Source organism: Crocodylus siamensis, chromosome 11 (genome assembly GCF_052110815.1).
Source record: "Crocodylus siamensis isolate JL-2025a chromosome 11, ASM5211081v1, whole genome shotgun sequence".
In the NCBI taxonomy this organism is placed as follows: Eukaryota; Metazoa; Chordata; order Crocodylia; family Crocodylidae; genus Crocodylus; species Crocodylus siamensis.
This window is the reverse complement of record NC_143405.1, coordinates 18,701,880-18,717,389: the sequence shown is the minus strand read 5'-3', so window position 1 is coordinate 18,717,389 and position 15,510 is coordinate 18,701,880. Positions and strand designations below refer to the sequence as shown.

Below are 15,510 nucleotides of genomic sequence, written 5' to 3'. Positions count from 1 at the left end.
CAGACGGCGGCGCTCTGGTGTCCCGCGCCGGCACTGGCCAGGGAGCGGCGGCGGCGGCGGCATGGCTCGGCCGGGCCGGGCGCGCACCCTGCAGGTGGTGGATACAGAGTACAGTGCGGACGCCGTGGAGTGGTGCCCCGTGGTCGGCTGGCACAGCGTCCTGGTCTGCGGCACCTACCAGCTAAGGAAGCCCGGCAGCAAGGTGAGCAGCGGCCCCTGCGCGCGGTGTAGGGGGGCGCCGCTCCTTCAGTTGTTGGGCAGCTGCTTAGTGTTTGTGCAGCCCGTCTCTGACTCGCCTTGCACGTTTGCCAGGTGGGGACGTCTTCCGTGGGCCTGTGTCTCCTCTAGTTTGTATTGGCAGGGCTGACTTGAAACATGCCCTGTGTGCCTTTGTGTTTTTGCAGTGCTCCCTGTGCTCTTGGCACCCCCTTGGGCATTGGTGATGGGTAGGGGTGCATATGCACCCCCTGAGATTGGCAGTGCACCCCTGTGAAAAGTGCTGCTGACACTGCCTACCCCCCTGCTGGCATCGCCAGTGACATCTGCGGGTGGTCGCTGACCACTCGCCACCCCTTCCCCCCCTCCCACACCGCCAACACCTCCACTTGCCACCCAGGATCCAGGGTGCACAGCGTTCATGCCCTTGGCATGTGATAGCACTTACTTCTTGTTCCCCTTCCCTGTATAGTTTTTCTCTCTTACATACTCTGTGCTCACTTCCTTTGCTTATGGGACCTGTGTTTGCTAAAGCTAGCTCTGCCTATAGGACCCTGGATGTGAGGCTGTTGTCCTCATCATGGCAAGGTCTACTTTTGGGGAAATGACTTGAAATGGTGAGCGGGGGGGAGGTGAGGTTCAAGCAAATCAACCAAAATTAACATCTGTAGGCTTCATGGAAGGGGTTCTGGATCATAAATGTGTTCTGTGTTGTGGGTGAGTACGTGTGCATGCATATGCACATGTGCAAACCCCCTTAATTTGGGAGGGATAATTGTGCTCTAAAATGAGGCATATGCTTTTAGGGAAGGGGCAGTAAAAAGTCTGCTCAAGTGCATCTCTAGGAGTTGTCTAGAGGTCTTTTTGGTTGCTTTGACTGGAAATAAGTTTTTAAGTCCTCCTTAGTTGTTAGTCACGTGCTGGACACGACAGAGCTAACTAGTGTATTGTGTTGCTTGGGGAGCTGGTGCTTTAGGGCTAGATCGGCCTTGAGATATGAAGCCCTGCAGGTGTTTGTTCCCATGAAACTACCTGTGTATTGAAATGCTTTCTGGTAACATGGAGGTATTTCACTGGATGCTGGCACACGTTGTTCTTTTTTGATAATCACTGTAAATGTGGTATCACAAATTCCACCTTTGCTGTGTCCCTGTGACTAGATATGCTGTTGAGGTACTTGGTTAATAATCGAAAGGGGACTTGGGTGTATCCATTTGTTCTTAAAATGCCAGCCTGGCAGACTAGGCCCATGGTGACATCAGTTCAATCTTCAGAGTGCAAACAGACGTTCACTTTGTGCTGCTACCATAACTTATATAGCAGCACAGGGGGAAAGCATATGGACGTCTATACTTTTTGTCACACCACATGCCCAAATGTGTGGATTTGACAGAAGGTAATAATAATTTCTGCTCCTTTATTGCAGCAGACATCCATCAGCTTGAGGAGAACGTGGGCAGCCAAAAGGTGCCTGTTCTCCAGGTGCCCTGGGCAGGCACTCCTGGGATTTGAGGGATCTGATTCTGTGCTCCTTAGGAATTCCCATGCAGGATCAGGCCACTCAAGCCCTGGTAGTGCCTGCCTGGTTTTCCCGTCCATACAAAGATGTGCCCTGGGGAATCTCTAGGGCACACCTCGGCAAGGAGGGAATTGTTGCCCGTTGTCCTGCAGGATCAATGGGCAGTATGTGTTTTACCCAGCTGGGCCAGGACACATTCCAGCACAACTGATCCATGTAATTGGGTGACATGCGTTTATCCCCTCAGTGTAACTGATTTAAACTTGATTAGCCATCTTGAGAATTGTGCCTAACCTGGAATTGACTTCATTCCACCCTCCCGTGGCTGGCTGGGCTGTGCAGGACTATGGGAAGTAAAATAAAATTGAAAAACAATTCAGCTAAAGTAGTATTTCTCAGCCTGTGGATAGCAAAAATGTATGAAAGGGTTGTAAACAAACTTTAAAAATAAACACAGGAAACTGTGGCTTTTCCCTTGTGGGCTGGCAGAGTTCCAGCCTGTGAGGGGCTGCTTGCCCCCACACACAGGGGAACTGGGGCCTGGGGGTGGGGCAGGGGCAGTGGGTTGGGAGTGAGGGGCACTGGGTTGGGACTAGCCACTGATGTTAACAAATGGGTCCTGGTATTAAAAAAAAAAAAAAAGGTTGAGAATGGCGAAGCTAAAGCATGCGGCTCTGCCTTTGACTGCTTGTGGGCCTGGACTTGCTGAGTAAGGAGTGATCATGTGTAGTCGCTTTTCCAGAGCAGAATGCTACAGATCCATTTCCCTCAAATTGCTGGGCATTGCCCTGTGGCTGTTGTGCTCCACTGGTTGAGACCACTTTCATTGCAGCCACACCTTACGCTGTGCTCCTTGTCTGTTTTTGAGAACTAAGCAGTGCTGGAATACAAACCCCCCCAGGAATGCCTAGTTTCAGCAAGAAGTGCTTATGGTAATTCAGTAGGTGGCACTCCTGCCTCAAGAAGACCAGTGCTCCCACCTGATGTTCAGCCAAGGGATTTCTTTCAGGAAAAAAAAAAAATGCAGTGCGCTGCTCCCAAACCAGAGGTGGTTCTGAAAAAGCCCCAAGCCTTTCACAAGGTTGGATGTATTGGCCTGTGTTGCTTAGACAAACATCTGTTTGTTCTGCCTTTCTAACCTCCTTGTCAGTGTAAGTGTATGTGAGAATCTAATCCTTTTCCTGTCCTGAGCAGTTGTGAGCAATGGGGAGTACTGTTTAGTACTTGCTACATTAAGCCCAGAAGTGTAGGAAATGATGCATACATCTCTTAGCTACTTCTAACCAGGGAAGCTTGTGGCCTGAGTTTCCAGGCTTTCTGAGCATCCACAGATCTCTTTGGTTTCAGCTGGAATTGTAGCTATTTAGCATTTCTGAAAAACATGCACCTGGGGTTTGTCCTCATGGCAGCTGCTGCTGTAACTGTGGCTTGTGCAGACCAGTCTGAGGTGGCTTTAAAATACTCAGCTTGGTGGCTACTATGGTCCCTTTGATAGCTGCCAAACCCATGAAAGAAGCTGGGGAGATAACTTGGATGGTTTGGCCTACACTAAGTTGTGGCCTGCCATGGTTCTGCTGCTTTTGTAAGGATCACTTGAGTGTCTCTCTGAGATGCAGTTCAAGCATATTGTCAAGCACTCTTCAAAGATCCCACAGCACAGTCCTGGTTGAGCTGGGAATGAAATACAGTGAAGCCTGGCTCAGTCTTGTGCTGGTCTTGTCACCTGCACTTTTACCAGCATCTGCAGCTACTCTTTTTAGTAGGGTACATGCAGTGGGAAGCTTCTACTATATGGAGGACATGGGTGAAATGCCTCTTAAGTCTATAGTCTTCCTTTCTTTCTGTTCAATGCAGCCTGGCACAAGCCCCACTGAGAGTGATGAGCCTCACACCCGGCTGGGCCGCCTCTACCTGTATCACTACAATGAGGAACAGCCCTTCATTCCATTGGCTGAAATTCAGAGGATTGAAACTGCTGCCATTCTTGATCTCAAATGGTAAAGCTTCCTGGGTGGGGAAGGGGACATGTTAGATCAGGGGTGGGCCAGATGCGGCATTCTATCCAGCCCACGGGGCCCCTAAAAAAAAAAATTTAGAAAATGTATATGTATCTGCCCGTGGCTGCCTGTCATGTGGCCCTCAATGGCTTGCCAAAACTCAGTAAGCAGCCTTCTGCCTGAAATAATTGCCTGCCCCTGTGTTAGATGCTTATGGCACTATTAAAGTTGGGCACCTCTGTGTGGTATCCACTTAGGGGTCATTTTCTCTATGATGGTATGCTGTTATTGCCACAGTAATGAATAAGCTGCCTTCAAGGTCTCTGGTGCTGGGTTTAGCAACTCCGGAATCATTTTTCTCTTTTTAGGGTAAAAATTCTGGTAGTCATTCATGGTAGCTGTAAGTGTGGACATCCTGGCTGCATTGTATTGGCTGCTTAGCCAGCCTAAGAGCAGCTCTGTCAGCACTCTGAATCAGGAGAATTGAGCTGGAGAAGAAGTAGCAGCAGGGGTGCAAATACTTTGTTAATTAAAAAGGTTCAGAATTAAGGGTTCACTTGATGGCAGTGAGATCCAGGAAGTTAGGTGCCCAGTAGGCAGTAAGAGCTGTGCAAGCCAAGGGGGTCACATTTAAGACAGGGAGCTGTCAGCAAGGTCTGGAGGCCAGGTATAGTAGAACTGTGGAGCCAGCAGGGAGACCTGGCTTTCAGTCTTTCATGCAAGGCAGCTGCAGCTGTTCTTAGTTCTCTGCCTTGACTGTTCCCTCTTTTCCTGGTTAGAGCGGAGGGAGTAAAGATGACACTTTCAAGCCAGTGTCAGTGAGCAGAGGGTTGCACTCATTCATCAGGTTGTTTATGAGCAGGGGTTTAATAAAAGTGGATGTCTCCTGGCCAGTCCACGTCAGCAGCTTTTCTTGCTGCCCTCCAGAAAGGTTCCTGGCATACTGCCTGGCTGAGACTTGGATTTTCTTTTTAAAGTATTTGACCAATCCTGTACTGGGCTGGGAGTGATGCAACTGTATTCTTCTTCTCTGTAAGACATGATTTTTTTTATTCAAGACCTGGTTATGACTTATTCTTTCAGGTGCCATGTTCCTATTGCAGAATATCCTGTGCTGGGTGTTGCAAATGCCAAAGGAGCTGTGGAGCTCTGCTGCTTGGCTGGAAGTGAGGTAGGTGGCTAGGAGGCAAATCACCACTGAAAAGAGCCTTAACACAGCTGATGTTTAAATTAGTAACATTCAAAGGCTTGTTAGTATGATGCAAATCTGAGAACGGCTTTGTAGGACTCTGGCTACACAGTATTTTCAATGACCCTAGGACAAATAATTCTTAAGTGTGGAACCTTCAAAACAAAAACCATCAAACTACTTCTGACATCTCAGAGTTAAATTGATCTCTATCCATCTGTATGAGAAGGGAAACGAGAACGAAGCTTAGGAATCATCTGTGTGAGGGACATGGAACAGCTGCTGAAAGAGCACTGACAAATTAGTGCTATGAAAAGTGAATCATGAAAGCTGAAAGAGGAGAGAGTTTTGATGAGGAGACAGGTGGCTGTTAAAGAGAGCAGAGGGACTGGAGGCTGAGAGTGAGGAAAAGGCTACTGGGGACTAGAGATCAATCTAATGGAGTGGAGAGAACAGAAGTCATAGAAGGAAGGTGGAGCACTGTGGCTAAATCGGCTTTTCAGTGAGTACTGAAATGAGGGAGCTGGTGATTGTGTGAGGAGAGGAATGAGTTGTGATGAAACCTGATGAAATGGGAAGCTGAAGGAGCAGGAGCTCCAATGTTAGGGCTACCATATATCCAGGCTTTCCTGGACATGTCCTCTTTTGGGTCATCTGATCTCTGTCTAGACACTTTTTCATAGTTCAAAAAAAGTCCAGGATTTTGCTGATAGAACTGCATTTCCCAGGTCGCCATAGCAGTGTGTGTGTTTACCAGGGACCCAGGTTTTCTGTTTGTGGAAAAACATGGATTTTCCTTCTCAAAGGAGGAAACTGCAGGATTTCCCTTGCAGGTTGGCAGCCTTCCAGCTTGCAAGGAGCTGCTTGGGGCAGTTGGAAGCAGGGGCGGCCACGTGTTGGGGACTGGGGTTGGGAGTGAGGGGCACTGACAGAGCCAGAGATTTGCGGGTCAGGAGTGAGGTGCCCCCCCCACCACTCCTCTCTCCCCCAAACACAGGTGTCCTCTTTTTTGGAACTGGAAATATGGTAACCCTACCCAATATGTATGTTAATACTTGAACAGCTTAGTCATTATAGCAGGATTTCTCTTGCCTCCAATGACAAGGATCCTAACATGCTTGCTCCTCTACAAACCTGTAGTCTCCCTTGAAAGGGTGACCCAGAGGTAGCTGTGTTCAATTGTGAAGGAGCAGTTGGATAGTGCCTATCCAGTTACTGTTGTCTTAATCTTGATTGATTCCTTTTCTCTCCAGTAGAAAAACAGCTGCATGTTGGAGCCAGTCTGCAGTGTCGACCTTGGAGCACAATGCCTTGCCTTGTCTCTGGACTGGTCCACAGGACGAGAGGAGTGGTGAGGAGGGAAAGGAATTGGGGAGCGTGTGAGAGACAGTTCATTACTACCCTGTGCTCAATATGCTTAGAGCTGCTCTTCAGGTATCCTTTTATGCTAATAACTTTTGCTGTAGGGTCTCTGCCTAGGAACTGCTAATAAAAGAAATAGTTCATCAGCATCAGTGTGCTATAGAAGTCTGCTTAGTCTGAGCCTCCATCGGTGTCCCCAGTCATGGGAAAGGTGAGAGATGCTGTTTAGCAGTGATTGCTGATGTCCGCAGAATCTGTTGCAAGAAGTACACTAAAATGTGTTGGATAGGCATCATGCTAAGGCTTGGCACTCTGTGTGGCCTGTAAGTTTTGGAAGAATGAGCGGTGAGGACTGAGTCTAAGCCCAAAGGGAGGTAATCCCAACATGGATCAAAGGGGGCAAGAGGGCACAAAAGCCCCTATGGCTTACCAAAAGCATACAGGAACGTCTCCTAGCTAAAAGGGAGGCACACACCCAATGGAAGGGAGGGGCCGTCACCAGGGAGGATTATACCTTGGTTGCTCGGGGCTGCAGGGGGGGTGGTCAGGAAGGCCAAGGTGGAGATGAAACTGGGACTAGCTACCCAGATCGAGGACAACAGGAAGTCCTTTTTTAAATACATAGGAGGTAAAAAGAAGGTACCGGGTAATGTGGAGCCTCTGCAAGACGCGCTAAGAAATGTGGTCGTCACACTAGATGACAAAGCTAACCTATTTAACAATTTCTTTGCCTCCATTTTCCTGAGCAGGGACCAGATCAGCCCCCACCCCCCACTAGGACCCCCGCAGGCCCCAGGGGAGGCACACTGAGGCTCAGGGTCAGTGAGGATCTAGTCGGGGAACTTTCGGAGGGACTGGATGTATTCAAATCAGCTGGTCTGGACGATCTCCACCCCAGAGTGCTGAGGGAATTAGCTGAGGTCACTGCAGGACCCCTGGCACGGCTTTTTGAGCACTTGTCATGCTCTGGTGTGGTGCCAGAGGACTGGAAAAGGGCCAATGTGGTTCCCATCTTCAAAAAAGGGAGGAAGGAGGACCCAGGAAACTATAGGACTGTTAGTTTTACCTTGGTCCTGGGGAAGCTTTTTGAGAAAATTATCCAGGACCACATCTGCAAGGGACCAGCAGGGGAGATTATGCTTAGGGGCGACCAACACGGGTTCATTAGAGGCAGGTCCCGTCAGACCAACCTGGTGGCCTTCTATGACCAGGTCACAAAATCCTTAGATGCAGGTGTTGTGGCGGACGTAGTCTTTCTGGACTTTAGGAAGGCCTTCCACACCGTTTCTCACCCCATTCTCATTAAAAAACTAGGGGACTGTCGTCGACATCTACACAGTGAAATGGGTCGCTAACTGGCTGGAGGGCTGCACCTAGAGTGGCAGTGGATGGGTCACTTTCGACCTGGAGGGATATGGGCGGTGGGGTCCCCCAGGGCTCGGTCCTTGGGCCCGCACTGTTCAATATCTTCATCGGTGACTTGGACGAGGGGGTAAATAGCACCCTGTTCAAATTTGCAGACAACACTAAGATGAGGGGGAAAGTGGGCATGCCAGAAGGTCTGATTGCAGCCTATTCCTCCCTAGACAGGTTACAAGGGTGGGCGGATGAGAACAGGATGGGATTCAACACAGACAAGTGCAAGGTGCTGCACCTGGGGAGGAGGAACCAGCACCATACCTACAGGCTGGGGAACTCCCTTCTTGTCCGTGCAGAGGTAGAAAAGGATCTTGGAGTCATCATTGATGCTAAAATGAACATGGGCCGGCAGTGTGGGGATGTGGTCAGGAAGGCTAACCATACCTTGTCATGCATCCACAGATGCATCTCGGGCGGGTCCAGTGAGGTGATCTTCCCCCTCTATGCGGCACTGGTCAGGCCGCAGCTGGAGTACTGCATCCAGTTCTGGGTGCCGCACTTCAGGAGGGATGTGGATAACATTGAGAGAGGGTCCAGAGGAGGCCACTTGCATGATCAGGGGGCAGCAGGGCAGGCGCCAGGAGGAGAGACTACGGGACCTGAACCTGTTCAGCCTCCACAACAGAAACCTGAGGAGGGGATCTAGTAGCTGTTTACAAACTAGTCGGAGGAGACCAGCAGGCATTGGGGGAGTCCCTGTTCCCCTGAGCGCTACCAGGAGTGACTAGAAATAACGGTCACAAGCTGGCAGAGGGTAGATACAGACTACACATCAGGAGGCGCTACTTCACTGTCAGGGCAGCTAGGATCTGGACCCAACTTCCAAGAGAAGTGGTGCTGGCTTCTACCCTGGGGGTGTTTAAGAGGAGGCTGGATGAACACCTTGCTGGGGTCATTTGACCCCGGTACTCTTTCCTGTCATGACAGGGGGTCGGACTTGATGATCTGTTCAGGTCCCTTCCGACCCTATCAACTGTGAAGCTGTGGATGGAAGTATTCATAGGTTCATAGATTCATAGATGCTAGGGTCGGAAGGGACCTCAATAGATCATCGAGTCCGACCCCCTGCATAAGCAGGAAAGAGTGCTGGGCCTACATTACCCCAGCTAGATACACATCCAACCTTCTCTTGAAGACCCCCAGGGTAGGGGAGAGCACCACCTCCTTTGGGAGCCCGTTCCAGACCTTGGCCACTCGAACTGTGAAGAAGTTCCTCCTAATATCCAATCTAAATCTGCTCTCCTCTAGCTTGTGGCCATTATTTCTTGTAACCCCCGGGGGCGCCTTGGTGAATAAATACTCACCAATTCCCTTCTGTGCCCCCCTGACGAACTTATAGGCAGCCACCAGGTCGCCTCTCAACCTTCTCTTGCGGAGGCTGAAAAGGTCCAGTTTCTCTAATCTCTCCTCGTAGGGCTTGGCCTGCAGGCCCTTAACCATACGAGTGGCCCTTCTCTGGACCCTCTCCAGGTTATCTGCATCCTTCTTGAAGTGCGGCGCCCAGAATTGCACGCAGTACTCCAGCTGTGGTCTGACCAGCGCCCGATAGAGGGGAAGTATCACCTCCTTGGACCTATTTGTCATGCATCTGCTGATGCACGATAAAGTGCCATTGGCTTTTCTGATGGTTTCGTCACACTGCCGACTCATGTTCATCTTGGAGTCCACTAGGACTCCAAGATCCCTTTCCACTTCCGTGCCACCCAGCAGGTCATTTCCTAGGCTGTAGGTGTGCTGGACATTTTTCCTCCCTAGATGCAGCACTTTGCATTTCTCCTTGTTGAACTGCATTCTGTTGTTTTCTGCCCACTTGTCTAACCTGTCCAGGTCTGCTTGCAGCTGCTCCCTGCCCTCCGGCGTGTCCACTTCGCCCCATAGCTTAGTGTCATCTGCAAACTTGGACAGAGTACATTTCACCCCCTCGTCCAAGTCGCTGATGAAGACATTAAAGAGTATCGGTCCAAGCACCGAGCCCTGCGGGACCCCACTGCCCACACTCTTCCAGGTCGAAACCGACCCATCCACCACAACTCTCTGGGTGCGACCCTCCAGCCAATTCTCCACCCACCGGACTGTGCAGTAATCCAAGTCACAGCCCCTTAACTTGTTCACCAGTATGGGGTGGGATACCGTATCAAAGGCCTTCCTGAAGTCCAAGTATACGACATCCACCCCTCCTCCTGCGTCGAGGCGTTTTGTGACCTGGTCATAAAAAGAGACTAGATTGGTCAGGCACGATCTACCTGCCACGAACCCGTGCTGGTTTCCCCTCAGCATAATTTGTCCTGCCAGGCTCTCACAAATGTGAGCCTTGATGATTTTCTCAAAGATTTTGCCAAGGATGGAGGTGAGACTGACTGGCCTATAGTTACCCGGGTCCTCCTTCCTCCCCTTCTTGAAAATGGGAACCACATTGGCCCTTTTCCAGTCCTCCGGGACTTGACCCGTGCGCCACGAGCATTCAAATATTCCCGCCAGTGGCTCTGCAATGATGGGCTGACTTAACCTAGTATTGAAGTGCTTGTGTCCATTATGCTTTCTCTATGCATGTTACTTAAACAAAACTCTCACTCTGGGATTTTCCTCTCCTTCCTTTACCTTTTAAAGAAAGAGTAGCCATGATCTGCCTCGAAGGAAGGGGGAGCTCTTGGTGCTGCTACTCCTTAATCACTTGGGGAAGCAAAAGGCTGGGGCTAGAAAACAAATCTGGAGATGTCCTGGTCTGCTCTGTGGCTGTCCTAAGGAATCTCTCAGTGCAGCCTTGGAATTTGCTAGTGCCCAAAGACCTATGTTCATGAATCAATTCCAAGCCACTGTGAGCTGAGCTTGTGAAGCTGACCTTGTCTATTTAGACAGTAAGAGGTAGTTACCTTTGTTAATGTGAAGTCAGATGGACCATAGGGTAGGGATGAACTTTATCAGTTAACAGAGTCAGAGATGCATAAGGTTTGATTCAGTTAGTTTAGTTTGGTGCACCTCCTGACTTCTGTTTGGACTTTGTGGACTAAAGTTCTCGAGCAGGGGTATGGGGCTCTTGCAAGTGTGCAGAACAGTGTCCGCTCAAGTTCTGCTACTGCAGTTCCCTTCCAGATTTATCTTACGAGGCAGATAATGCAGATTGCATGTGAAACTAGGCTGTAATAAGGCTTTAAGTGTGAAAGAGAAGGTGCTGGGTGAAAGGTTGGGGAATTTAGATGTTTAAGACTCTAACATGGCCCTGTGTTTTTCAGTTCTAGCGGGCACCCACTGAGGGTGATCAGCAGTGATTCAAAGGGGAAGCTCAGTCTACTGTCAGTAGATGAATCTGCTCCTTCTGTGCATGTCCTCAGTCAGTGGAAGGCTCACGACTTTGAGGCCTGGATTGCTGCTTTCAATTACTGGGACACAGAAATCGTGTATTCAGGTCTGTGAGCACCAGGAGGCTTTTGTGGGGAGGAACAGTCGCTCTAGGAGACGCATGAATGTTTAAAAAGCACCCTTCCAGGGGAACCAGCCTTTGCTTCCTTCCCTTGGCTTGTGCATTGTAATGATGCTTTTGGCTTCTTTGCCAGCATCATGGCATCTTGTAAATGGTGGAACTACAGCTGGAGGAAAAAGTACTTTTTGTGGGGGGTGATTGTAGGTAAAGCTAAACTGCAGAAGTTGGGACCATTAAGATGTTTCCCCCTCTAAAATATTTGGTGTGCAGGAGGAAGTATTGCTTTGTAGCCTGAGCAGACAACTGCAAGTGAGGGCTCGTGGGTTCTAGTCCCAGCTCAGTGATCAATATGCAGCTTTGGTAAACTGCTTCATGTCCAAGTGTTTGCTTTTCCATTGCAAAGTGGAGCCTAATATTAACTTGCCACCCACAGTGGGCTTGTGAGCTTTATCTGATGTTTACAAAGTACTCAGATCTTGGTAAAAATGCACCAAGTAAATGTATGGAGTAAGCTGTTTGAGGTACATGCAATGGCTTTTCCCTTTATTCTATTGGAAAAGGCATGTTGGGCTGTAGTGTATGGTGTGCAACAGTTGTAAGGGTCCTGTGCTCTGCTTTTAGCAGGCTCCTGGGCAGTCAGAATGGTCTCTGCTTCCTAGAATGCAGCTTTTTTGCACTGACTTCCCACATAGCATTCATAAAAAACAAAACAAAACTATTTTCACCCTGTGCAGGTGGGGATGACTGCTTGCTGAGGGGTTGGGACATCAGGTGCAGCCCAGAGATGCCCATCTTCACCAGTGAGAGGTAATTAAGCCAGGCCAGCAATTGGGCATTGAATGAAGATCCAGAACTGACCCTGATTTGTGTCCACTTCCTCCCACTCTGAATAACTAAAATTCAGTTAAATAGCTTACATTGCTATGGTCTTATCGCCAACACCTCTAGTTCTACTGTGGCCAGTTGATTGGTTGGCGTTTTGAGTGCTAGGTCATTTGGATGCAGATTGTGGGAGGAGGTGGGCCAAGAGTCTTGTCTTGTTTCAAGGCTGCAGTGTGCCATCAAAACAGTTCTGTGACTTTTAGACTAGCCCTCTGCCTAGAATAGCCTCTAGTCTTTCTTCACGCAGAATGGCATGGCTTACCACCCCCCCCACCTTCCATGTCTGTAACAAAATGTCTACTGCTTGGTGCCATTTTAAAGATGCCAGTTGAAGCTGGATACCATGCACATGCTTGGGAGTGTGCGGCTTCCCAGATCCCCTTTACCCGGTCTGTCCTTTCAAAATAAGCCCAGGATTTCCCTCTGTTGCCATGACCTGTATGTAGGTAATGCTGACTTGTTGGGACAGATTGTTCTTCCCAAGTCTGTATGGCTTTGAGTCTTGTTTTTCTTTGTGTCTAAACTAGTTCACAAAGTTTGTACTAGGGTTGAGAAGGGGACATAAGTAAGTAGTGCAGGGTGGCAGCAAATATGTCCACTATGCTTGTCCAAGCTGGTTTCTTCTTTGTGCCCTCCCAGGAGGAAGGGGTATGGGCACTAACATGACACTAGTTAGGGGATCATTTTTAAAAAGAAGGTGCTTGACACAGGCCTTAAAAAAACCCAAAAAACAAACAAACAAAAAAACCTCCAAGAATAATTTTATTTACCTCTTTTAAATTAAGGGAGGTTTTGCAAGTCTTTTTGTGTTTTCCCCTTTCCCATCCCTCCTTTCACATTCATCTTTCATGCTGGTAAAGTCCAGCTGGCAAAACCTAATTAAGGCAGTGTATATAACTCTTCCTCTCAAGTGGGTTCCTTGTATAATCCTAATGAGACAAGTCGATTGCTACAAATTTATTGCCACAGGGAGCTATATAAGCTGCTCTGGGGTGTAGCTATTTTTTGGGCAACCTATGTCCTATTGTGCCATACATTGCTTTTCTCCAAGATTATCTGCATTACTCCTGGTAGAGAGCTGTGCAGAGGGAGCCTTGCTCTTCAGTAGGCTTCTCTTGATGCAACAGGCACAAATGGAGTTTTGAGAAGTGCCTGCTCCCTTCTTGTGTGGTGTTATGGTGACTATTCTGTAGTTCAGGGTCATCCTGAACTACTGCAAAAAACTGATGCAGTGAAGGTTGCCAGCTTCAAGAATGAAGGGTGTACCTTCCTGCCTTGGGCCCTCTTCCTTGCTGATGCAGGCTATTCCTTTGCAGGCATTCAATGGGCGTCTGCAGCATTCAGTGTAGTCCTCACAGGGAGAATCTTCTGGCTACAGGAAGGTGAGTCCCTTTCAGCTGCTCTTTATCTGATATTCCTCAGACACCTTGGTCTTTCCAGTTTACGACTGCTTCCCCAGGAGCTGTTCTTGTGGGAAATAGAGGAGGAAACATGTTTGTGTGTGTTTGTGGTTGGGTCTTGTTTTTGCTGCTCCTGTACTCTGTATTCTCTGAAAAGCATTTGGTATCTGCACATGTTTACCTGTTTACCAGCTACGACGAGCACATTCTCCTGTGGGACACTAGAAACATGAAGCAGCCATTGGCAGACACCCATGTTCAGGGGGGAGTTTGGAGGCTGAAGTGGCACCCAACGTGTGAGCACTTACTGCTGGCAGCCTGCATGCATAATGGATTCAAAATCCTTGACTGTCAAAGAAGTTTGGGTAAGCTTTCAACAGAGCAGGAAAGGATGTGTTTTTCCTCTCCCACAATGCTTTGCTGGTCATATTCCCTAACGCCAGATGAAAGGGGCCCAGTAGGTGCTATCGCACTGAGTGATGGAAATACAGTAATGGTATTAAATGTCTAATAATTATTGGGGATTGGCTAGTGGGTGTTGGTGCTCATAGCAATAGGAAAGAAACATCTTGGAGGTAGGACAGAAATTAATGGCAATTTAGGGCATACAGTGGTGTGTTTTGTTTTTTTTTTGTTTTTTTTTTAATAGTGACCCTAAGTTTGTCAGGGGTGGCTTTTGGCTCTAGTTGTATATGAAGAGCCAATTTGGATGGTCTTTTGGACTAAACATCTCTTACATTATTGCTTGCAACCTCAAGGGGTTGGATTTAGTGGCCTGGGGTTTCTCTTCCAGTCCTATGTCTTTAGGTGCTTCCTGGTAACTCCAGGAAGTGTATCCTGAGCTGACAAATGTCTCCTGAGGAGCTGGTGGTTGCCTCAAACATGAAGAACCCTCCAATTATCTTAATTCAAAATGGCAGTAGAAAAAGCTCTGCACAGTGTGTTTGTATTAATTATAGGGCTGTCACATCCCTTAATCAGGCCTTGATGGGTTTTGACAGCTTTGTGTAAAACTGATTTACCTGATGCTTCTCTCAGCCTTTTTTAGTGCTTCTTATACAAAGCCTGTACACGCATACAGGCCACGGGTGATGACCTGGTGAGAGGGCTGCGGGTGCTTGACCACCTGGGCAACAGCAATCATCGCCTGCTAGAATTCACCATCCAGCGCAAGGTGGCAAAGGCATGCAGTAAGGCAGCGGCCCTAGATTTTAGGAGGGCAGACTTCAATGAGCTAAGGAGGATAGTTGGAGAAGCGCTGAGGTCCTGGAGGGGAGGGGAGCCAGGTGTCCAAGGAGAGTGGTCGCTCCTTAAGGAGATGATCCTCCAAGCCCAAAGGAAGGTAATCCCAATGGGGATCAAAGGGAGCAGGAGAGCACACAAGCCTCCGTGGCTTGCCAAAAGCATCCGGAAATGTCTCCTTGCTAAAAAGGAGGCTTACACCCAATGGAAAGAAGGGGTCATCACCAGGGAGGACTATTCTGTAGTTGCTTGGGGATGTAGGGGGGTAGTTAGGAAGGCCAAGGCAGAGATGGAACTGGGACTAGCTTCCCAGATTAAGGACAATAAGAAGTCCTTTTTTAAATACATAGGGGGTAAAAAGAAGGTCCCAGGTAATGTGGGGCCCTTGCAGGACGCGATGGGAAATTTGGTTGTCCCACCAGACGCCAAAGCTAACATGTTTAATGATTTCTTTGCCTCCGTCTTCCTAAGTAGGGACCAGAACAGCCACCTCCCTGCTGGGCCCCCCTTGGGCCCCGGGGGAAGCACACCTGGGCCACGGGTTAGCGAGGATTTAGTTAGGGAGCTTCTGGAGGGGTTGGACGTATTCCACTCAGCCGGCCCGGATGATCTCCACCCTAGAGTTCTAAAGGAACTGGCCAAGGTCATTGCGAGTCCCCTGGCACGGCTTTATGAGCACTCGTGGTGCTCTGGTGAGGTACCAGAGGACTGGAAGAGGGCCAGCGTGGTCCCCATCTTCAAAAAAGGCAGGAAGGAGGACCCGGGAAACTATAGGCTGGTTAGTCTTACCTCGATCCTAGGCAAGCTGTTTGAGAGAATTATGCTGGTGCACATCCAGGAGGGGCCAGCAGGGGACTGCATGCTTA

General features: G+C 49.0%; 1 protein-coding gene across 4 annotated transcripts in view; it reads left to right on the top strand.

Annotated features, from left to right (window-relative positions):
• PNPLA7 (patatin like domain 7, lysophospholipase) overlaps positions 1-15,510 on the top strand; it is a 283,100-nt gene continuing 267,590 nt past the window's right edge. For 2 of the 4 annotated variants that reach the window (XM_090022990.1, XM_090022989.1), the window contains exons 1-5: positions 64-202; positions 3,590-3,732; positions 4,816-4,903; positions 6,175-6,272; positions 13,319-13,384. In XM_090022990.1, coding sequence (XP_089879116.1) covers positions 3,615-3,732; positions 4,816-4,903; positions 6,175-6,272; positions 13,319-13,384 — 370 coding nt within the window. In that variant the 5' untranslated portion in view covers positions 64-202; positions 3,590-3,614. Of the gene's footprint in view, positions 203-3,589; positions 3,733-4,815; positions 4,904-6,174; positions 6,273-10,932; positions 11,106-11,854; positions 11,928-13,318; positions 13,385-13,594; positions 13,768-15,510 lie in introns of all 4 variants that reach the window. The other 2 variants (XM_090022996.1, XM_090022991.1) reach the window with 2 other exon arrangements.